The following is a 24454-nucleotide window of genomic DNA, read 5'->3' on the forward strand; positions in this document are numbered from 1 at the left end:
ACAGAAATTTTTTTTAAAAGGAATGATCTTGGGTCATGGAATCGTGCAGTCTCCTAAAATGAGGAAATACCACCAAGGGCCCAGTCCTTGCTTCTGTGACTACGTCTTTACTTGACCCCCAAGAACCTCATCCATGCATTGCAGTTACAGGAAAAATCTGGCCTATGGACGACCTAGAAAGTAAGGCTCCTGACACACCTTTGTGTGCCTTGATTCCCGATCACTGCCTACCACTCAGAGCTAGGTGTGAATTCAGCTCCTCCACAGCATTTACCAAGCCACAGGGCAGAGGAGGATCCCAGCCTTGGTTCACGCAGCCTCTCACTCCTAGCATGCCCCTCTGAATGTCCTGCTCCAAAGTGAGATGGAAATCAGTCCTCTCTCTCCTATGCTCCTCTGCACTCCGAACAAAGGTAAACTATGTCAGCTGCCTCTCACCCCAGAGGAAGCTTCTTCGTGAATATTGATTAGTTAAAAGGGCATCGCTATCATCTGGATGGCACATGAAATGTAAAGATCAATACTTCTCATCCTTCAGCGTCAGTGATCCTTAAAAAAAAAAAAAAAGACCAGAAAGGAGGAGATGGGACTGCTTACTTTATCAAGGTGATTGTAGAAGTCGGTATTTGCTGCACACAGATACCTCCCAAGCAGCGTGGCGTGGGTTGTGAATATTGTGGCAATTGGGAGTTTGCGGGCTCGAGAAAGAATCAGTCCGGTTCCAGCCTGCCATTCATGGAAATGGGCAATAACATGTTGACCATCTGCATGATCTGTCACCTACATCACAAAGAAAGCATTTAGAAAAGTTTTTGGTGATGGCTGATCCTAATCATCACCCACAGATCAAGAAGAGTTATGATATCTGCAAATTTTACTGAAATTTAAAGGGATCTAAATACTAGAGATGCAGACTTATCAAGTAAACAAGTGCTTTATAGGAGGGTTCAACAGCATGTTCATTAAATCCATACATTTTTATGTCTTATCCCCCCTTGCACTGATTCATCAGATTAGAAGGTACTAATATGATTAATAAATAATAAATGTTAGTAATAGTATTAATAAATGCACAGATGTGCTTAGTAAATACTCATTGAGTAGATGCATCCAAAATAACAATATTATTGAAGATATCATTGAAGAACTGCAATTTGATCACTTCTTTAAGAAGCTTCCTTATAAATAAATAAACAAACAATTCCATGTTTTAAATTTGTTTTATTTGAGTCTTTGCTTCTTTAAAGTCAAAAGCATTTAATAGTAAGCATATTAAAATTCAAAAATGTGGAACTAGGGAGAAAGAAAAATTCAAATAACTCATGTTTAGAGTTAAACAGTAGCTTATTAATCCACTACGAGCCCGGGTCTAATTCCATTGCACCGAGCTAGCTGGACATTAGGCTCTTGCCCTCAAAGTTAGGTTGTTTCACCTTTGCAGGAAAGAAAATGAACATTCACACTGCGCTCTCCTGATAGCTGACCACTTCCTTGTTGAAGAAAATAGTAAAACACCGCAGCTTAAACAGCCTGAGCGGAGAGCTAGTAAGCTTAGGGAATAAATATAAGATAGCGTTTATCACACTTCACCTGTACCAGAATCACTGGGGAAGCAGTGGATCTTATCTCCAGATAATCTAGTTTTCTGTGCTGGGAAGTAAGAATTTGCACCTTTTCAAGTTTGCAGGGAATGCTGGTGACCTAACAATGCACTTTTTGAGATCCACTGGCTTCCATTAAGGTCTCTGAGCTTCAAAGTAAGTAAACTTTGAAAAGTTCCTTATTGCTGTTAACAGTTCACAGGGTGAACCATGACAGCACACACAGGACTTGCCATATAGTTTTGGAATTTTTTCAACGTCTCTATCAACCTTTTGAACCAAAGAAAACTCTTATTTCCAAACCTTTTTACTTTAGAGAAAATTGAGACTCATGCTTCTTCTTCCTCTCCCTTCTGTTTTATGAGAAAAAGTAATTACACACACACACATGCACACACACGCACACAACAGCCTCAGCCTCAGGGCACTGGCTCAGGGCAGTAAACTATAGAGGAAGAGTTGGTTCCATTACTAGAACAGGACTGGCCACCTGCCACCGGGACAGGTCCTGCCAGGCCCTTCACTGCGTTCTCCCAGGCTGTACCAACATAAAGTGAAGGTACCTCACACAAAGGGGGAGATCATGCTTCACATGACTTCACCAGAAGGACAAATTTGGATGAAGGAACACTTTTCCCACACAGGGCTCTGTGATTTATTTTTGTCCTTGGACTTCTCCTCTGATGCTAAAGATGCACTGTATGACTTTTTGTGTATGTATAATCATCAGGAGGCAATGAAAGGGATGTACAGAAATCCACAGCTACACTTGGAAGAGTTAAGGTAATTCTGCCTTGACTCATTGAATAAGAATCTCTGTGTGTGTGTGCCTGTGTGTGTGTGTGTGTGTGTGTGTGTGTGTGTGTGTGTACTTGCACGTGGGTGTCTCCCTTTTTCCTTGTTTCCTTTCTTTTTCATTTAGGGGGAATTGAAGCAGGGCCCTCACACTGAGCCACATTCCTATCCCCTTTTTAATTTTTAATTTTGAGATAGTCTCACTAAGTTGCTAAATTTCTCAGACTGGGCTTGAATTTGTGATCCTCTTGTCACAGTCTGAGCTCCTGCTCAATCTCTCAGAGTGCTAGGATCACAGGCATGCGTGACCAGGCGTGGCTGAACTTTCTACCAGCCTTACCTATATATATTCTACCGCAAAGGACTAAGAAATAACTGCTGAGACTTTTTCAGCTCTTAGCAAATGATGAAAAAGTCCAGAAGCCACTTTACTTGCAAAAGCATTCATCCAAAAAAAAAAAAAAAAAAAAAGGATTATTTCAAGTTTTTTCACTCCCTAGATACTATAAGTCATGTGTTTCATGCATGATATACACTATCCCTTTTTCTGTTCAAACTACTGTGTATCATCTATACAACAGATAATACAATTGGATATTTAGATACAGTATGTCACTTAAATATTTTATGAGATAAACACTACTAAACATTATCATTACTTCATTCTAAAAGCTGGCATTTAGTTGAGGAATGCCAGACATTTCTTTGACTTCCTTCGAATCTATGAGGATAATCAATAATGGCATTATTTCAAAATGTACTTAATCTAAAGTCCTTGGGATTATCCTTGGGTGCTGAATGCCATTGTCCTCTTTTGTTGTATCCCTGTGCAGTAAATATTACCTCTTTTAAGAACCAAGCAGTTAAAGATCCGAATATGAGCATATCATTGGCTTCCCGGTCATGATGAGGGATCCCAACGTTGCACGCTTCCCACAAGTCGCCTTTCCACCTGTCCAGGTTCCATGCGGAATAGCTTATGTCAAAGAGCACCACATACGGACTCCCTTCTACCAGCCACCTTCCAAAGTGCACCTGTCATGGGAAGAGCATGCAGCACAGTACAGTAGTGAGTCATCAAAGCAGACAAATGGATTTGAGCTCAGAGAATAGAAACTTTATTGAAGATTCAACAACAGATTAAGCTACACAGAAAAGAGCTGTGATAACTTCAAGTGTTTAAGACTGAAGCTAGGGGGATGCACATCCATTTATTCCAAATTGCTGCTCTTCTTTAAATTTGGTCATTAAAGAAATGTATCTAGATCACATAATCTCTGTTTTTTTTTTATGTCTCTCAACCTTCCTGTGACCTCATGCTCATAGCTGTAGAGCTTGACATTATAGTCCATTGTTTTATGGTAGCATTCTGAAATGAATGTTCTGTATCTTTAACAACCTGTAGCTGGGTATAACGTTTGCTACAACACTTATTTTCCTCCATGAAAGAGGATTTACCATATTTCCTGCCAGAAATAATTTTTCTGTAAACAAATGTGTATGACTTTTCCTACTAATATTTAAAAATATGTGACACAACATGTTTCTCAGTATGGTTGCTGCTAATGGTCTTAATTAAATATTGTCCAAGATACATTATCATTGTTAATCTACTAGCTCAGTCTTATTACATTCTCAAAACTGAGTTCTTTCCTACTTTGCCTGCTCCAAATGTTGATGCATTAGCTATCTTATTTTTTTCTCTATTGCATTCAGATAGTCACGCATATATCTACGTTTTAACTTCTCTTTTGGGTGTTGTATGTTAGTGCCTGGGATATAGTTCAGTGGCACAGCACCTGCCTGGAAAGCACGAGGTTGTGAGTTTGATTCCTGGTACCAAAAAAACCAAAGCCTGAACAAGGTTGGTTGCTGTATTTTATAGCAATTTGCATGTTCCTTTACCTTGATTTTATTTTACATTTATTATTCTATTACATGACATGCAACGTCAAAAAGCACCTCAAATCCTTTTTAGAATTCAGTTGTGGGCCTATGGATCTAGTCCTCTTTAGAAAGCTAATGTGGTCACGTCATTTATATATTGACATGAAGGACTCGGGACCCAAGGCCAAATTTCACAGAGGTTGAAAACCCAATTAGATCATTTCCTCTCATGAAACTCAGGAATGTGTGGTGATAATCAATCCTATCCTTTATTTCCCATTTTGGTAAAAGGGTGTGAGAATGATTGTTTTAATATTACTTTGTATCTTGTTCTCAACATTGGTTAATTTTTTTTTTTTTTTTTTTTTTTTTTTTTTTTTTTTTTTTTTTTTTTTTTACAGTACTAGGGATTGGACTCACGACCTTGCACTTGACAGGCAGGTTGTGCCGCTGAGGTAAATCCCCAGCCCCGTTGGTTAATTTTTTAACCTCAGCAATCCTCTTTATCTTTTAAACATTGTATTTATTTATTTTTGTCTCTTTGAGACAATGCAGTTCAGGCTGGTCCTGAGCTCACTTTGTAGGCCAGGGAGGTCCTAACTTGCAACGATCTTCCTGCCTCAGCCTCCCAAGTGCTGAGATTACAGGCATGTGCCATCATGCTCGGCTAGCAATCCTCTTTAACCTCTCCCTCTTCCATAAAACTACACTTACAGTAATCCTAGCATTCTGGGAAATGGGAGCAAGAGGATGGCAAGTTTGAGTCCAGCCTGGGTAATTCAGTCACTTAGTGAGACACTGTCTCAAAATAAAGACAAATAAAAAAAGAGTGGAGACACAGTTCAGTGTAAAGGGTCTGACTTCAGTACCAAACCAAACCATGTACACAGTAAAACTAGCTTACAATGCTACCAGGAGCCCACATCTTGGCACACCACGCTGGAGCTGGCTCAGAAACTATCTCCTCTCTTGACTTGTCATCATGATTCCCACTGTGGATGTAACAAATTACCAGAAACCTAGTGCTTGCAACAACATAAATTTATTATATTGCAGTTATGGAGCTCATTACTCCTGAATGAGCCTTGGGGGCTAAGACACCGATAGAGCTGAACTCCATCTGTGCTAGGAGAAACCTGATGTCTTACCTTTTCCTGCTCCTAGAGGCCACCTGAACTCCTTATAGTCCTTTCTCTGTCTTCCAAATCCAGCTCTCCAACCTCTGCTTCCACTGTCACATCTCCTCTCAGATGCTAATTCTATTGCTTGCCTCTTATGAGGACATTGGGCATATATTGGCCCCACTTCGATACCTCAGAATCATGGCCCATCTTGGCACCCTTAGTTGAATCATATCTATAAAGTTCCTTCTGCTACATCAAGCAACACATGCATAGATTCTAAGAATTAGGATTTAGAGCCAAGCATGGTGGCACACATCTGTAATCCCAGCACTCCAGGGGACCAAGGAAGGAGGATTGAAAAGTTGAGACCGAGACTCCGGGAGAACATGGCGGACAGACAACAGCAACTACCGGAGGCTCTCTGAAAGGCTCGGCTCAGAGGCCAGGAATGATGCGGACTAAGGAGACACGAACCAGTAGAGATATGCTCTGCTGACTCAGGAATGAACTGGGCTGAGAGAAACCAACTTAGAATTCAGTCCTGGCGCTAAAATAGGAACAGAAAAGACTCGGTGTAGAGGCTCGACCCCGCGCCATTGGGTTTCCCGCCACCCGGCGGCTGGCTGCCTCCACAGCAGCTCGGCAAGGAGAGACGCGCAGAGCTCTGGGAACAGGAGTCTGCGAACGGAGTCGAAAACAGGACGGACAAGGAGGCGTACATGAAAACTGACTGGTGGCGAGGTGAGTGAGAAACTGACCCCCTACCACAGTTTGACTCCAGCGGAGGACTTTCTGGGCTCAGGCAGTCCTGTAAGAGCAGGACGCGGTGGCAACTCCAGCCACACATTCCCCTCTCGGACGGGATTGGTGAAAAGTGCCTGGCCTGAGTGACGCTGCTGGCAGACTCCCTAGGCTGGCCTAACCCAGATCCCAGAGCCTGACGGTGGCCCGGAAGAGCGACTCTCACGTAGGCTGCCTCCTCCGTGACTCCCTGGTGCGCAGTGGTGGGCGGGAACAACTAGCCAGCGCAATTTGATCAGGCTGTGGCTGACAGGCAGGGAAGCCGGGCCTCCTATGTAAGCTTGCATTTTATAAGGAACAGAAAATATGGGGAAGGGAAGCAACAAAAAAGGCTCCTAGGCCCCCAATCCTGAGAAACAGGCAATAGTGGACACCGCACCAATATACATTAAGTGCCATATAGAGAGCCTCATAGACCAATTCAGGAATGAAGTTATCAACGACCTGAAGCTAGAAGTATGCAGAATAGTTAGAGAAATGCTAAGCACCACCCAGGAAAAAACAGATGGTGGAATGGAAGAACAGAAAAAGAGGGGAGAATTGCTTGATGGAGAAAACAGAGAAAGCATTGAGTATGTGAAGCAGGTTCAAAGGGACTATCAAGAAATTAAGAAGACTATCCAAGACTGGCATAACAGCTTGAAAGAAACTAAGGACAGACTATCTGAACTGGAGGGCAGACTTGAAATATGGGAGAATGAAATGAAAAACTTCTTAAAAATAACAAAGAAACAAACAGCAATAATACAAAGACAAGAAGATGATAAGAGGAGCCATAACTTAAGGATTAAGAACATAAAAGAAGAAGTAGGGACACAAACAAGTGAACTACAAAAGCTACTCACAGAAATAATCCAGGAGAATTTTCCTAATTTAGCAAAAGGTAAAGATACTCAGATGTATGAGGCATACAGGACCCCAGCTACCTACAACCCTAACAGAGAAACACCCAGGCATATAATAATAAAAATTCCAGAAATTCAATACAAGAACAGAATATTAAAAGCTGTAAGAGACAAGAAACAGATCACTTACAAGGGAACACCCATCAGAATTACAGCAGATTTCTCTTCACAAACCATCAAATCACGAAGAGCATGGGGGGAAATAATTCAAGCTTTGAAAGATAATAATCTCCAGCCAAGATTGAGATATCCTGCACAACTGTCCCTGGAAATTGATGGAAAAACGAGGTGCTTCCAGGATAAAGAGGAACTGGGGGAATTTGCAACCACCAATTCAATCCTACAGAAAGTATTGCAGGATATTCTAAAAAAAGAAAAATACAAAGAACCCAGAAATAGTGGTGGGGAGGCCACAACGAATGGAGCAGAGAACAAAATGAAGAAGACAAACTGACAGCTACTGACAGAAAAAGAGCTCAACAGAAATGAGACAGAGAAGATTGGATGATAGGAACAGCTATTTTGGAGAAAATGACACCTTAATAGGTAATGCTGATTTAGTACCATCTTGTTTTGAAGTCTCATCTAGCTTTTGTTCTTCTGTCTCCAATGGTCTAAACAGGTTGTATCTTATTGGATTTTGTTATGTACAATAGTATAAGCAAAAACCTTTTAAAGACAAGGAGATTATACAGAGACCATTGTTCATTTTCTGTTAGTCGATTCTAAATACTCTATAATGCTGTCATTCTCTTAAATGGTTTTACATTGTTTTGATATACTTAATGCTACAGTATATGAAGTTGTACTCAAGGACTTCAGGGAGGGAGTCAATATGGTAACTACTTTTGGGTCGGAAATATCTGGTGGTGAAACACTATTCTGCTTAAATGGTTATGTTTTGATCTGCCGTTTCGCTGTTATGCCCTCTTTTTTCTCAATCTCCACTCCATTATTTACTTTTTTATTTTTATCCATTTAATTAAAGGGAAAAATATAGCAGGATATAATATAGTAACCCACTTTGACTTTCTATTATCTCGATTTGAAGCCCTGTATTACTCTCACCATCTTGTTTTTGACTGAGGTTCCTCTATTCTGTTTTGCTGGATAGTATCAGGTTCGAAAGTTTAGGCATCAGCTGAGAAGATAATGAGATTCATTATAACGCCCATTCTCGTTGACTTTTATCTACTTTTGAAGACCTACAATATCTCCAATGTTTTGGTTTTTGTCGGTTTTATTCTTTACTGTTTTGTTCAATTGTATTACAACTAATGATATAGGCAATTCTATTAGAGATAGCGGGAGGCATTATGGTAACCATTGTTGATCACCTTGTATTATGTTTTTACATTATCTATTATATCCACCCTTTTGACTTGACCGATTCTGTTCTGTTATGTCACATTTGGTTTTACTCTCTTCCAAAAAAGCAATAAGAACCGTGGGAGCAATGAAACCCAAAATGTGTAATAGTCACTGTACAAAAGAGAGGAAAAGAAAGTGCTCTAAACTATATAACTGCATGTATATTTAAATGTATAAGATAGAAAATGATATCACAGAGTTTTATTGGATCATTGAACAGAACTGTTTGCAGTATCATTGTTGGAATGTCCACTCTACAAGCTTTAATTTTGTGACTTGAACAATTATTTCTAAGATGGCAATATGTAATCCATTAACTAGTGATTTCCTACTGCGCATTTTTTTCTTCTGTAAATCTGTATAACTTGTACCCCTTCACTGTTTTTTTTTCTTTCTTTTCTTTTCTCCTTAAATAAAAATAAAAAAAAAAAAAGAAAAGTTGAGACCAATTTGCCAATGAAGTGGCTTAGTGAGATCCTATTTCAAAATTTAAAAAAAAAAATCTTTTTTAAAGAGATGAGGATTAGTTCAGTGTGAAGGTCCTGAGTTCAATCCTGATATCATCCCTTCAGGAAAATAAAAAGAATTAGGAATTAGACATCCTCCATTCTGTATCACTAATTTGCTTCTATTTACCAACCTCTGGCTCCTTTAAAATCTGTAACAAGTTGATAGTCTCCAAAGCTTGATTCAAAACTTTTCTCCTCAGTCTATATACTACTACTGAATAATTTTAGCAATGCCTCTGACTTCATTTACAATTCAGATACAGATGTCTTCCTGAAAGGCTTCTCTACCCTTTATCTTCTGCTGAACTCCAAACCCATCATCCATCCATCCACCTGATGTGAATTCATCATCTTTCTCATATGGTCTTTCTTGCAAACCCACTGTCCTTCTCTAAGTAGGTGTGAGAGTCCATATGTCTATGGCCATCTGTTTTCCCCTGAGTTCCCTGCGGTCAGGGAGGTCCCCGTCCTGTACCTGGCAGCCGTGCTTATTCATGGCATCCATCGCTTGTCGGACAGCCTCATTCTCAGGTTCACACTGCTCCACCTGAGTCTTCATATTATGCTCAAAATATGGACCTATCAGGAAGTAGTTTTCACCCCACTCCTCTGCTGTGGTCTTGGCCTTTGTCTGAATCACAGTACAGATGCCTCCGACTGTTAAAAAGAAAAAGAAGAAGGTTCTATCATCATTCAGGTTACAAGTCCACTGGAAGGGATGGAGATGAGCTCTTATTTTTTCCAAGTTAGCATTTAGGATTGCAGGCACAAGGGTTTATTTTGCTTTCTAAAAGAACAGGGTTAAGTCCTTTTTTCCTTTGAGAGGTGGGCTCGTTGGCAATTCATTCAAGACTACTCCTATCTCTCAGGAGCTTTTTTCCAATCTTCATTTCCCCACTCCTTTCACCAACAAATTTTTCTACTCTTAAGAGGAAAAAAAGGGTTGGACTAGGGGTTCAGTTCTGGGGTAGGGTGCGTACTTAGCATACATGATCCCTACCATACGAAACAAAGAAGGAAGGAAGGAGAACAAGGAGGAGAAGGGGAAGGGTGAGAGGAAGGGAGAGAAGAGAAGGGAAAGGAAGGGAAGGGAAGGGAAGGGAAGGGAGGGGAGGGGAGGGGAGGGGAGGAGTAACATTTTGTTAAATGTGGGATACTAAGAAATGATTATTTGGGTCAATTCCATGCCTCTCTGTTAAAGCCCGTGCTGCTAAACTAAACAAACTTTTATTTCTTCTTTTTCTGTTTCTTTTTTCTTTCCTTTCTCTTCCTCCTTCCTTTCCCTTTCATTCTTTCCTTCCTCCCTTTCTTTTCTCTGCCTCTGTTTCTTTTTCTTTTCGTTTTTAAAGTTTTACTTGAAGTACTAGGGTTTGAACTAGGCGAGCGCTGAGTTACACTTCCAACCTACTATTTATTTTATTTTATTTTATGACAAGTCTTGCTAAGCTTGCCTAGGCTGGCCTCACATTTGTGATCCTCTTGCCTTAACCACACGTAGCTGGGGTTACACGTGAGCACAGCCACCACTGCACCCTGCAGGAATAATCCCTTTCTAAGGCAGGCAACAAGGCACTTTCTTGATAAGGAGAAAGAAGTGACAGATTTCCAGGAAAGATGCTTGGTGCAATCCCGGGTCAATTCAATGATGCAAGTACAAATTTCCATCCTCATGTGGTACTTCTGCCTTCTCAGAATCATTGTTCATTTACTCCCTACCAGTATTAAAACACCAAGCTAGGCAAAAAAAATGTATATTTTTGGATCTAGCATCTTGGTCTACACCTAGAAAACTGTCCTGGGAGAAAATAAGAGCACCTCCAAGACAAGTGAGGAGGGGTATGTATTAAAATGATGATGAAAAATTGAGAAAATAAAAACTGATATTGAATTAGTTAATTCACTTATCTGGCCCATGAGTTCATTAGCTCATCTGTGAAATGGGTAGCAAACCAGGACTTAGGGGAAAAGACAGAGGTAAGCAGCAGTCTTCAGTGTGAGCTCTCACAGAAACGGGAATGTAGCTTAGTGTAGAGTGCCTACCAAGTACATGCCAATCGCTGGGTTTGATCCCAAGCAACACACACACACACACACACACACACACACACACACATACACACACACCCCTAAGGAGAAAGGAATACTTAAACATGTAATTTAATTAAAAGAATGATTAAAATATCAATTAAAAGAATGAATAGAAAGGATAGAAGAATTAGAGGGCATAGAAGGTAAATGGATATCTAGGGACTAAGTTCCTTGGCATAAGTAATAGTTAAATCCAAGGCTCTAGGTTGGGAGCAGAGTGTGCAGGGAGAGAGCTGTAGGCATTCACAGGGATTGGTCTCTACTCACTTATGGGGATGATGGAAGATGAGACACAGCTACAATGCTAGTGCTCTGGGAGACTGAGGCAGGAAGAGAACAATTGAGCCTGGGCCATTTAGCGACTTTGCAAGATTCTGTCTTGAAATAAAAAATTAAAAACCAGCTGGGGATGTATCTCAGTTCAAAGGCCTTGGGTTAACTCTCTAGCACTACAAAAAAAAAAAAAAAAAAAAAAGGAAAAAACTGAGGCAGGCATTGTGTAATCCCAGCAATCAGGAGGCTGAGGCAGGAGTTTTGTTCTGACTTCAAGACCAGCCTGGGCTGCAAAGTGAGCTCAAGGCCAGCCTAACTACATAGCGAGACCCTGTCTCAAAAACACACACATGAAAAAAAAATGAAAGAAAGAAAAGAAAAGAACAGAAAGGAAACAAAAATTCTGTGTGAAGTCCTGGAGCTAAAAGATCCTGGAACATTACCTTCAACTTAATCTCAAAAAGCAACTTTATTACTTATATATTGAAAAGGAAATTTTTCTCTCATTTTTCACTGCTGTTTTTCAAAAAGTATTCCAGTTCATCAGATTCAACTTTTGATAGTCTCTGTATCTCCTACATTTCTTATTTTAGTAGCTTACACTTTAAATAATAAATCTTATGGGTTGCTAAAATAGATGATCAAATTGCCATCTGTGAGCATTTCTTGAACGTTCAAAATACACTTTTTGGAAAATTGCCTTAAGAGAAAGTGAGACAAGACAGTGAATGTTGATGCTATTCTGTGATAATAACAGGATTCACTAATTTAAAAGAGAGAAGAGGGGCTGGGGATTTAGCTCAGCGGCATAAGCGCATGTCTTATAAGCAGGCAGTCGTGAGTTCGATCCCTGGTACCGATAAAAAGGAAAAAGACAAAAAAAAAAAAAAAAAAAAAGAGAGAGAGAGAAGAGCAAATGTAACTTCAAAATGTAAATTCATGAAAACAATTTTTATGAGTTTACATAAACTAATTGTCTTGAAGAACTTTATTTTTAAGGAAACACTTTTTGACTGCACTAAAACTGAAATTTAAACTGTTTGAAAATAAATGCACTTTCAGTCATGGGTCAGATGTCATATAGCAAGGGCAGTGTGGGATAAGATGCAAAACTTGAAAGTAGCTTCTTTCTTAGACCACAATAGATGTGATTCACTGAACCATTCAACAATGAACCTAAGTGCAAATTAATGTCGACACCAACTATATGTATTTCCACAAATTCTGGAAAAGTTCTTCATTAAGGAAAATTAAATAGTTTTCAAGAACTTTTCTTTCAAGTGTGAGAGGCACGTCTTAGCAACGTATTTAAATATACATAAGATTTATTCAAAACTACCACTTACAAAAATGCAAACTTTTACAATTATTTATACTCTTCTGTAGACTCAATTTTTCCTTTTTATCAGGAGAATATTTTACACAGTTGTGGTAGTATGCATTAATTAAGTGTCTTACTTACATTTTTATTCTTATTTGCAAATATATATGTTAACCAGAATCTTTAGAATGGCTTTGTTCATTAGGCTATGGGTTTCAAGTTCAAATACACTTGGATGAATGCAAATACATTTTTATTTGCTGGAGAAATTCTTTTTTCTCTCCCTGTTGCAAATAAGGGCCTTATGCATGCTAGACAAATGCTCTACCACTGAGTGAGGTCGCTGGCTCCTGAAATCCTTTTTAAAAATGTTATCTATGTTTGTGATACATAATAAATGAATTTATTGTGGGGAATTGCTACATATACATGGGGAATCTGATCCTTTTGACTTCCCCTTCCCCGCCCATCCCTTCTGTCCATTCCCAGTCCGTCTCCCACCACCACAAAATCTATCTCCCTGATTTCTATCATCTAGCTTTTATTTTGCTCTTCAAATTATTACACTTTGGGTTTCACATGTAGGAGAAACCATGTGGCACTCAACCTTGTGCATCTGATGTATTTCATTAGCATTATGAATGCAAGATGCATCAATTTTCCTATGAATGACTCGACTTTATCCTCATTATAGCTGAGTCTTTCTCCATTCTGTATAGATACCCTTTTTCTTTATTCATCCAGCTATTGATGGACATACAGGCTGCATCCAAGATTTAGCTATTATGAATTCTGCTGCTGTAAACATGGATATATATGTATCACTGGCATATGATGGTGTTAACTCTTTTAGGAAGATACCCAGAAGAAATATCTACAGCTGGGTCAAATGGAACTTATATGTTTAGTCTTTTGAGAAATCTCCATACTAATTTCCAAGTAGTTGTATGAGTTTACATTCCCATCAACAAAGTAAGTGTTCCTTATCCCCCACAGCCTTGCTAACATTTGTTGTTTTTCGAGTTCTTGATGCTAGCCATTCTTTCTGGAGTATGATGGAATCTTAGTTTCATTTTGACTTGCATTTTCTCTGATGGCCAGAGTTGCCGAGTATTTGTTCACGTACTTATTGGCCATTTGCACTTCTTTTGAGATGTGTCTATTAAAATGAAAAGATAAACTTAATTAATCTATCTCTTTTTCTGCTTGAGGTACAGATACAGATACAGATTCTGCCTTTGATACAGATATTCCCCAAACTGCCATATTACGTATGGACAAATGCTATGGCTATGCTCTCCCAGTGTATCAAGAATAAAATTGTGACATTTAAAAAGTAAAAGTCATATTGATTGAGCCTTGATGGTAAACACATCTTTGTCCCTCAGATGCCCGGTTCTAAAGTTCCCTTGTAGTGGGTTCCCTCACCACGGCTCATACACTAAATGGTAGGTTGGCCTCTTTTTGTGCTCTCCACATTTATTTGTTACCTACTTTTTCTTAGGTTTTCACTGTTTATTTACCACTTGTGTTTACTGACTCAAAATTCTTTCTTAGAATCGCTAGAGTATAAGTACAATGACAGACATAAAGTCATTCTCATTTTAAAATTTGGGATACAAAGCAAAAGCATTCACCAGCACATGTTTTTAATATGAAAATAAACAGTTTTCTAAAATGCTGAATTGTTATTTTACCACAGTATAGGCCATTGAGCTTGGACTTCACCTTCACTTTCAAACAAGTACTTTGTATTTTATTGATCTGCATTTTCCCCAAACAGCATGGGGGTGGTCCTTTACTTTAGTGTAAGAACAAAGTACCAGGCCTTTCATAAACAAGAAAAGGTGAGCTTCCGTGGCACCTGTATGTCAGTGAGATAGTTAAAGCCCTAAGTTGTCATCTAGAAATAGTGTCAGTTTTATTTTAAAAAATCACTATTTTAAATCTGGATAGAATAGGCACTATCTAAAATAAAGATCAATAGCTCTGACCAGGGTCATGAAAATATTTATATGTACTTACTTATGAAAAGTTGGGGCACTCTTTACTATTTTTAAAGTACTGGTGACAGCCCTCAGAAGACATTTGTTTCAAGATGTGCATTACTAATCCGACCCTTCTGTACCCATGCACCTTTGTGGGAACAGAAATCACCATTATGCAGGCAGGATCTTTTCTCCGAGGTAGGCTTTTCCAGGTCAGAGAGTGATTATGTGTTTCCTGTGACACTGAACAGCAAATATTTGTGTTCCCAGCACTTTGCTGGTCTGTGGTTCAAATCAAAGCAGTTAGTGATGAACAGGAGAGGAAGGAGATGAGAAGAAGGAATTAAGATATGTGATGTATATGTACCAACTCCTCAGGAGGAACGTAAGCGTTATGTACTCCAAACATGGACTAATAAAAAACTAAAAAATAAAATCAAAGTAGCTGTGTTCTCAGCAGGGGGAGAGGATACACTTTGAGCAAAGCCACTCTGCTAATACATAACTACAACAATAGCTCTAAAAGTTTTATACAAGAGTGCCTGCACCTGGCAACCTGGAAGGAAGCAAGCAGGAGACAGTATCTGTCCTGAAGCTGTGTAGCACTTTGCACAGCTTTTACATACACTGTGATGTGGCCAAGGGTGTCATGACCACGCCACTGCACAGCCACACCAGGCAAAGAAACTCAACCTCTAATTACTGTGTCATCCATAATTTTAGGAACCCTCACCAATACGTTTTATATTTCTGCTCTGCATTTAAAAATAAAAGCATAGAATCATGCTGAAAGTTAAGCCTAGTATGATAATAGATTGTCCAATGTCCTTATGTTATACCTAATTTATGAAAAATTAATGATAATAACCTAGTGCCCACAGAGGGTTTATTAAATGCTAGACACTGTTTTCAGTAATTTATGACTGAACTTTCTTTTGATTTTTATAACATCAGTTTAGATAGATGTTACTACTTTTACTTTACAAATGGGGAAACTGAGGCACCAAGTTTTTTTTAAATGTTGGCACCAATCTTCTTTATAGCACAATACAAAAGGGCTCTACCACCACCACCATTCTAGCTCCCTACAAGACCTTCATCTCCACATGATACTACTCCTTGCCTCTCCTTACTGTCTCTAAAAGTGCATGTTTGTTGCTCCCTACATTTACTTGTGATCTTGCTATTGATAACCTCAGGAATCTAGAGTCAGACTGTCTGGGCTGGAGCCTCAGATCCACCATAATTTGTGCTATAAAGAAGAAACATTTGGAAAACAACAGCTGGAGGAAATAGGGTATGTGCATATTTTATTTTATTTTTGGGTACCAGGAATCAAACTCACAACCTTGCATTTGCCAGACTGGCACTTCTGCCACTGAGCTAAATCTCTGGACTGTAAGTGCATATTTTAAAGCTATGATTTTTTTTACTTTTCTGTAATTGACACACACAAAAAAATCATACATATTTATGGATACCATGTGGCATTTCAATTCATATATCCATTGCACAACGTTCAAATCACATAATTTGCTATTGGTGCATAGAAATGGATAAGCATGTCCATAGCTAACATCATACTTAATGAAGAAAAGCTGAAAGCTTTCTAAGAACAAGACGAGGATGCCCACGTTCACCATTTTTATTCACTATAGCACTGAGAATCCTATTTAGAGCCATCAAACAACTGAAAGAAATAAAGAGAATCCAAGTTGGAAAAGAAGTCAAATTACCACTGTTTGCAGAGGACATATTTATAGAAAACACAGTGACTTTGTTAAAAAAAAACTATTAAAACTAATAAGTGATGCATTGTACCCATTGTCGGGTACAAAATTAACACACAAAAGCAATAGCATTTTTATATACAAATAGTGAATTATCTGAAAACGAAATCATCCATGCTTATATTAGCTACTAAAATTACGCACAGTGATAAATTCAGCCAAATCTAACCAAGAGAAAGAGATCTACAATAAAAACTACAAAACATTGGAGAAAGAAGTTGAAGAATACACACACAAAATAAAAGGACAACCTATGTTCTTGGATTTGAAGAATTAATATGTATAATTCTTCAAGATTCTGTTTAAGAACTATACTTCAGAAGCCTTTGCATATCTTAATTGTATTCATTGTGACAAAATTTGTTAACTTTTTAAATAATCCTAAATATCCTGAACATAACAGTCTCAGTGAATTGATTAAGTCTGTGAAGAGGAAATCATTGTGGTAAGAATATTAAAATGTTTGTTATCCGATGCAACCTATAGACTCAATGCAATCCCATTAAAATACCAATGGTATTCATCACAGACACAGAAAAGACAACCTTAAGGTTTCTATAGAATCATCAAGACATCAGTCTTGGGCAAAAAGAATAAGCAGGAGACATATTAAAATATGCTATAATTAAAATGTGCCATAATAAATGTGTAATAATCAGAATAGCATAGATTTGGAATAAACTAGAAGTAGACCTATAGAGCAGAATAGAAGGCCTAAGAACATATCTACACGTCTATAGCAGCTGATTTTTGACAAAGATACCAAGAACATTCATTGAGGAAAGGACAGTTTATTCAACAAGTGAGGTTTGACATCTATGTGCAAAAGAATGAAGCTGTTATGGCTTGTGTCTAGATGTCCTCCAAAGCCTCATGCAGTCATAGGTGGGACTTTTCAGAGGTAGATGGATGCTGAGATCAAAGGTGTGTGATTACTAAATTAGTCCACTGATTGGTTTGGCACAGTTGTAGGTAGAACTAAGGTTGCTCCACCTTAGTTATGAGTGCTAGGTACCTTAAAGGAAAGGATGTAACACAAAGGATAGAAAGAGGGTCTCCACTTGCTGCTCGCTGTTTTCTGTTTGCCCTTCTTTTGCTATGAACTGTTTCTTCTCTGCACTGCCCCTGTCCCATGACACCCTGCGGTTAAGCTAGCCAAGCATAAACTGAAACCTCTACAAGCTATGAGCTAATATAAACCTTTCTTCCTTTAACTTCAAGGGTTGGTTAGTTGTCTCAGCAATAAGAAAAGTTAAGACCGAAGCCAAACTTCTGCCTCACGCCAAGTGCAAAAGTTATCCCAAGTAGTTAAAGATTTAAATGTGAGATCTGACACTAAAAATACTGGAAGAAAACATTGGAGCGCTTGCTTCAGGACATTGGAATGATTAAGTTAAGACTCTTTTTTGGATAAGACTCCAAAGCATAAGTAGCATAAGCAAAAACAGCAAAAGAGGATTTCATGAAATTAAAATCTTCTGCCCAGCAAAGTAAACAGTCTACAGAGTGATGTGACAAGTACAGAATGGGAAAAATATTTGCAGACTATGCACCTGATAAGGATTACTACCAAGAGTATACAAGGAACTCAACTCAGTAGCACCAATATGAATCATAGAGGCATCTGAAAATCTGATGAAAACACAAGGTCTTCTCAGGAAAGACTCTGACACATATATGCGCACGTTTTCTAGACACAATTTCTAAAGTTTTGCACACTTTTTGAGCTCCACCTTTGTCAAAGTCGTCACCTTTACAATGCCTGCCTGCAAATTCTGAATTTGAGGTTACTGTTCATTTCTACCATGCAATTTGTTTATAGTTTTCTGAGCCTTTCAGTTTGTCATTCCAGCATGTCATCTAGGGCTATGATGTCCAGTTTAAGAGAGAGCAAGTGAAAGTATTATGTCCAGCAATATGCTGGCTTAGCAGTAAAACAATGTCTAGAATACTTTAAGAGGGAAAACTTTGTTTAAGAACTACATGTCAGGGGGCTGGGGATTTAGCTCAGTGGCATAAGAGCCTGCCTTGCAAGTGTGTGGTCCTGAGTTCGATCCTTCAGGAAAAAAAAAACCCTACACCTCAGAAGCCTTTATATCTCTTAATTAATATTCATTGTGACAGAATTTATTAAATTTTTAAATAATCCTAAAAATCCTCAATGTAATAGTCTCAAGTGAATTGCTCAAGTCTGTGCAGAGGAAATCATTGTTGTAAGGCCTGAGCAAAGAGAAAAAAAATATTTCCTCCAACATGTAGGCAAAAATTTTTATCCAAACGCATGTCACAGTCTGACTTTTCTATTTCCCCTGACTAGTAATGGTGCTTCTTGAAAGTCTCAGGACACAGTCAGCATTCCCACTGCTTAGAACATAATGACCTCAATTCATAGCTGATAGACCTGAGTTGAAACTCCTTGCAGCTAATATTTCATTGAGGGCATCACAATTTAGCCCCACCAGGTCTCTTCCTCATCCTTGTCTCTTCCCTCTCTGACCTCCGCCCAGATCTCCGGACACCACACACTTGTGTGTGTTGGCATCCACTCACAGAACACTGACTGCTCTCCTTTATTGGCCCCTCTATCACGGCCACACAGTGATTTAACTTTTAGTTGATAGACCAAATGTCTTGTTGCTGGAGAGGTTTGTGTCAAACCCCAATCTAGGTTAGGAATCCCACCACCACTACCGCTCTGAGCGGTCTCAGAGTACCTTCTTCTTCTGGCCCCATACTCATCACATTGACCGTCATGTCCATCTTCCTGCGAGTATAAATTCTAGACGACTAGAAACCCATGCTATTTTGGTAAACTCTGTCTCCCCAGTCTCCCACTGTCTGACACCTCATGGACACTTGATGAATCTTAATTGAATAATAGATGGATATTGATTAAAAATGGATGAATGGATAAAAAGCAATAAATTTCAGGCTAATATGAACAAGGTTGTTTCGAGGTCCTAGAATTAACCTTGGATAATTTCACTGTGACTCCTTCACTTGTTTTATTGAATATATTTCCATTTTTCACAGGCAAAGTCCTAGCAGTGAAGGAGATTTTTTCTTTTAAGAAATTTTTAGGGTTTTTTGTTGGTTATGAATACATTCCATTGTCTGTCAAGGAATACCATAAGAGGGCTAGAACATACTCCTGTGTATTCATTTTAGTCATGAAAAAGCTGATATTCAGACACTTTGGATTTTTTTTTCAGAGTTTCATAAATCTCTGACACTTAACCACAACTCAGACCTTTTCTATCTATGGAGCACCTCCTTAGTGGAGGTTTTAAGAATTAATTCTTATGTGCTATCAAAAAGACTTGGATTTGGAAAAGATCTAAATTCAACTTTCTTCTCTGCCATCTCCTTGATGATTATTTAAAGCCTTCCTGACCCATTTCATCTAAGAAATGGAGGAACCGAATTTGTGATCTTTAATATGCCTCATGGCATGAACTTCAGGGAGCAGAAATTCAAGGTAAAATTTTAAAAATAAACTATTGTGGTAAAATGTCAAAGAGAAACACAATAGTTCTCCGTTTGATGGGTCATGCCTGTATCCCAGTACATGGGAAACTGAGGCAGGAGGATCACTGCAAGTTTGAGGCCAACCTGAGAAAGTGAGTTCAAGGCCAGCCTAAACTGCAAGTGAAAGTTTGTCTAAAAAAGGGGAAAACAAAGTTCTAGACCCATCTTACATCACCATGTACATCACCAGGATTGAGACTTGTGGAATAACAGTGGTCATTACGTGCCACTGTTCATTAAGTGGAGAGAAAGGTCGGAAAAAGACTGAACACTGCTAAACTAGAGAAACCTGTGCACAGACCTTCTAGGCTGCTATTTGGTGCGAAAGACACACCCAGCCCCAAATTCTTCCCACAGACAAGAGATGTCCTTGAGTCTCTCCTTACTCTGTAGAGAAAACCTTTATATCAAGGTACGCTGGGACTCAAATGTAGCAGAGGAGTCACAGGAACTTCTGAAATATTTAAAAACTGGACAGACAAAAAAAACTGTGACTAGAAAAAAGACACTAGAAGGAGCTACTAAGAAAATATTTTCCTTCTCCATACTAAGTCCTCTGCCCTCTTTGCTCTTCTTTATGAACTATAAAGAGGAGGGGTAGGCTGTGGGCTCCCGAGGGCATCTGCACACCCTGTACAAGCAGAATAGATTGTTACTTTTGCTTTTCGGAATTTTATAAATGCATGCACAGGAGAAATGGAACAGGTCTCATAAAAGCAGAACGGAGGCCAAATACAACTCTAATTTTGAGGTTACATTGGTTCTGGTCAGCCAAAAGGTGTCACATCATGCTACCATTTCAGATCCTCCAAATTACAAATGGCCACTGCCTTTCATCCATAGCTCTCTGATCCTGGTCCTTCACGATCTTGAGGAACTCAGCCTTCGGAACTGGAACCTTTTTTTATTAATATCCCCTTGATGTCTTGACGTGTTTAAACTAGAGAATATCAGCACATGGGGACTGTTGTCATGATTAAATTCATTTAGTTGGCTTCTCCAATCTGGCACAAATGATGTTATACCTTAGTGAGAAATTGTTTTATTTTGACCAATTTTAAGTCCTTTCATATTGTATCATTTCTATACACACATAACTTTGAAGAAAAATTTATAATATGCCTTCTGGGCGGCTTTTAAATTAAATCTTTAACTTCAAATTAATCTTGATTACTAAATATTTCATATACTCACTTATAGGATGTAGAGTTACAGTTTCTAATTTGTCTTCATCATATACTATTCTTCCTCAAATAAAGTACTTAATTACGAGTCTGAGAATAATCATAAAACAAAAAAGTAAATAAACTTTATATTCTTGTTTTGTTATAAAGTGGATTTAAATTTTTTAATTTAATCTCATATTCTCTGGCAGTCACTAGTATTTTCAGCTTTCTCCATCTTAAATACATCCACTGGTTTAAGTTGTCATTCCCTGTTGAGAAAGACAGCTGTCAATGTAACCTAGGCATATAGGATTCAGTTTGAACACTGGCCTCAATTGCTAGGCATTTCACAATCACTAAAGTCACCAGTAAAGTTCTAAATCTGCATGCTTTGGCAGCCCAGGGAACGGTACAAACCTTTATTGGTCACCTCCCAAGAAATTTCAAAGAGCAGCAAATCCTCCACAGGAAGTTTGTCGGCTTCCCACTGAGGAAGTCCACCCAGGGATGTCACCGATAAGGATCTGCCTCGGAGCATTCTCCTTCCAGTTCTCTGACTGCTTGTTGAGTCTCTGTTTCAGTTGATTAGAATCCCAGGACAGGTGAGCTGAGACACTGAGGCTTAGAGCTGGTAGATGCAGAGCTTGTAGGTATAAACCCCGCAGAATGAAATCTCATGTGGTTCCCACAGAGCTCCTAGGGAAAGGAGAAATCTCAGCAATTTCTGCAATCTTTCTGGGCAGGTTCAGTGAGGACAACAGCCCTAACTACTATCTGTCCAAACAACCCAGGGCAACCAGTGAAATCCTCTGGATCAGGAATTGGGCAGACACCAGTGGGGTGGGCTGAGCATAACGCAAGGCCAGCCCTTTACCCCTGTCCCTTTGACCAAACTCCCAGACTCACGCTGCCACCAGTGCTTATTTCATCATGTCCAGAGCAACCCAGTACTAGCAAGTCCCCTCATGAAGTCTCAGATGACACTGGATTGGTGTAGAATTTATTGAGATGAGTTTCTAGCTTTAAATTCTTTTACGTTGCCTACCCTCTTTTTTTTGATGCCTCTTTTCAGTCTTAAAAAAAAATACCCAATTATTTCCTTCCACACCTATAAACTGAATTTTGACAATAGGCATAGATCTTGATTCTCCTTTCCTTGTGAGAAAGCCCCCCCCCCTGCATATGAGAAAGCATAAATCTCTGTGTCTTCTGGTATTGTTTGTAAAGAATGTAATTTTAACAGATTAGCCCATGTTTTAATTGGGTAGTTAATATTAGTCACATTTGTAAAATTACTTTAAGTATTATCAAGTTGATGCAGAATAACTCAGTGGATCTGAAAATATGCAATCAGGGAAAGAAAGTTGCAAAGATCATAAGTTCAGAAATATCACCAAGATTACATTGCAAATAAATCCACGTATTTGCTTTCCCACTGTATTTGTATATACATGTAGGTCACTGTGTTATGCACATATTACCATGTATCATTCCTAAAGGAATGACATACTTTACAGATTTAGTCTACAGTCAATATTATACTATAGAGCAGCCAAATTGAAGCTTATATCAAATATAATTGAAACTAGGTGCAATGGCACAGGCCTGTAATTCCAGTTACTTAGGAAGCTGAGGCAGAAAGGTTGTGAGTTTGAAGCCAGCATGGAAAATCCAGCAAGACCTTGAATCAAAGTAAAATTCATGAAAGGACTGAGGATATATAGTTTTCAGTGACAGAACATTTGCCTACCACGGGTGAGGCCCTGAGTTTGATACCTAGTATTGCAAATTATGTAAGATTTATAAGCAGATAACCAGAATTTAACTTGTTACTTGTTAATACTATTTTAGAAGTTTTTATTATGTCTTTCACCATTTTCCATATAGGTGATCTAATGGATTTACACTTGTTTTAATCACTCAAGAGAAGTAAAACCATACTTCATTATGTGATATTAATAAGTATATGCGGACCAAATACAGTAACTATGTGTTTCAAGAGTCAGTGACATGTTTGAGTCTATAAATGGAAGTACACAGTGTATTGTCCATTTGCCTGAGTTGTGAATAAAGGTTACAAGGCAAATCGAAAAAAGGACTCAAATAGCAAAGATAAGAGGCCACCTTGTGAAGAGTGAGATGGACAACCTTTTTTACATAATGCTGTGTTTGTGTTGACATAACTTCCAAAGTGTTCTGCAAACAAAGTTCTGATAAAACGAAACAGAAGCACTTGTTAATGAATGAGAAAGGATTGACCTCAAGAAGACCAGACAAGAAGACAGCGCTTCAAGCTCACTCTGCAGCCTTCACACTGGTCCTTCCAGGACTGAACAGAACCCAGCAGAGCTGATTCACATTACCCGACCTGCCCACCTGCCCCAGAGTGCTTATCTCATTTCTAACACGTGTTGGGTATGCAGCACTTCGTCTTGAAACGAGTTCAGTCAGCTGCGTGGCTCCTCTGTAACCTTGAGCTAATGTTTTAACTCTCCTTTAGTTTTCCTATTAAAATAAGAATTTATGTAAGTGACTCAGCATACTGCCTGACACTATGCCAACCATGTTGGTCATGCTCAGCTTTATTTAATAAATGAAATCCTTCCCCGAATGGCAGCCACTACCATTAGAGATGAAAATAATGAAAAATAATTAAAAGAATTTTTCTGCATTGTACTGTGCAAATATATTACTTGCCAAAACACTTAATTACATAAAACATTTTTGGGAAAATGTTGAGAAAAGACCAATGAATATATTACACAATGTTAAATGACAATGTTGAAGATATAAGGTAAATAGTATATTTCAATTTATTTCACATACATGTATATACACATGCACATATAAAACACTTCTACTTGTAATGGGCCCATGAATAAAATACTAGGATAGATGTAAAAGAATGGAAGTTTCTATACTAAGAATTTTACAAGGATTGTCTTTAAGTGGTTACGCTTAATCTTTTTTGTGGTTATTTGGCTTGTGTTCTACAAATTTTCTGCAATATTCAGTATACATGTGGAGATACATACACACAACACTCAGGATAAGCAAGGCAGCCTCCAAAACTTTATAATCACATCACTTCATGATGTTTTCGCAGATTTCCACTCTCATTCATTTGATTTTTTTTGGAATTCCTGCTCCTGGTTTCACACTAGACTTTATGTCAAATAAGGGTGTTTTCCTAGTGATCCCTCAGTGCCAACTTACAAAATTTTTATGAAACTTGTGAAACTGTTATTCTCAACGTGAGGACAACCTTTGGCCAATTCTTTGCTTTTTATTGGTAAGTACCCTTTTC

General features: G+C 38.6%; 1 protein-coding gene across 1 annotated transcript in view; it reads right to left on the reverse strand.

Moving 5' to 3' along the window:
• The window catches only part of Gys2 (glycogen synthase 2), a 57718-nt gene extending 35770 nt beyond the window's left edge, over nucleotides 1-21948 (reverse strand). The window contains exons 1-4 of the mRNA XM_063238337.1: nucleotides 21565-21948; nucleotides 9469-9650; nucleotides 3240-3431; nucleotides 598-780 (exon numbers count right to left, since the gene is read on the reverse strand). Of these exons, the coding sequence (XP_063094407.1) occupies nucleotides 598-780; nucleotides 3240-3431; nucleotides 9469-9650; nucleotides 21565-21685 (678 nt within the window). The 5' untranslated portion in view covers nucleotides 21686-21948. The remainder of the gene's footprint in view (nucleotides 1-597; nucleotides 781-3239; nucleotides 3432-9468; nucleotides 9651-21564) is intronic.
• Nucleotides 21949-24454: the final 2506 nt, after the last annotated feature.

The sequence above is a fragment of the Cavia porcellus genome, unplaced genomic scaffold (genome assembly GCF_034190915.1).
Source record: "Cavia porcellus strain 051 isolate PalLab524CR breed Dunkin Hartley unplaced genomic scaffold, mCavPor4.1 scaffold_27, whole genome shotgun sequence".
Lineage (NCBI taxonomy): Eukaryota > Metazoa > Chordata > Mammalia > Rodentia > Caviidae > Cavia > Cavia porcellus.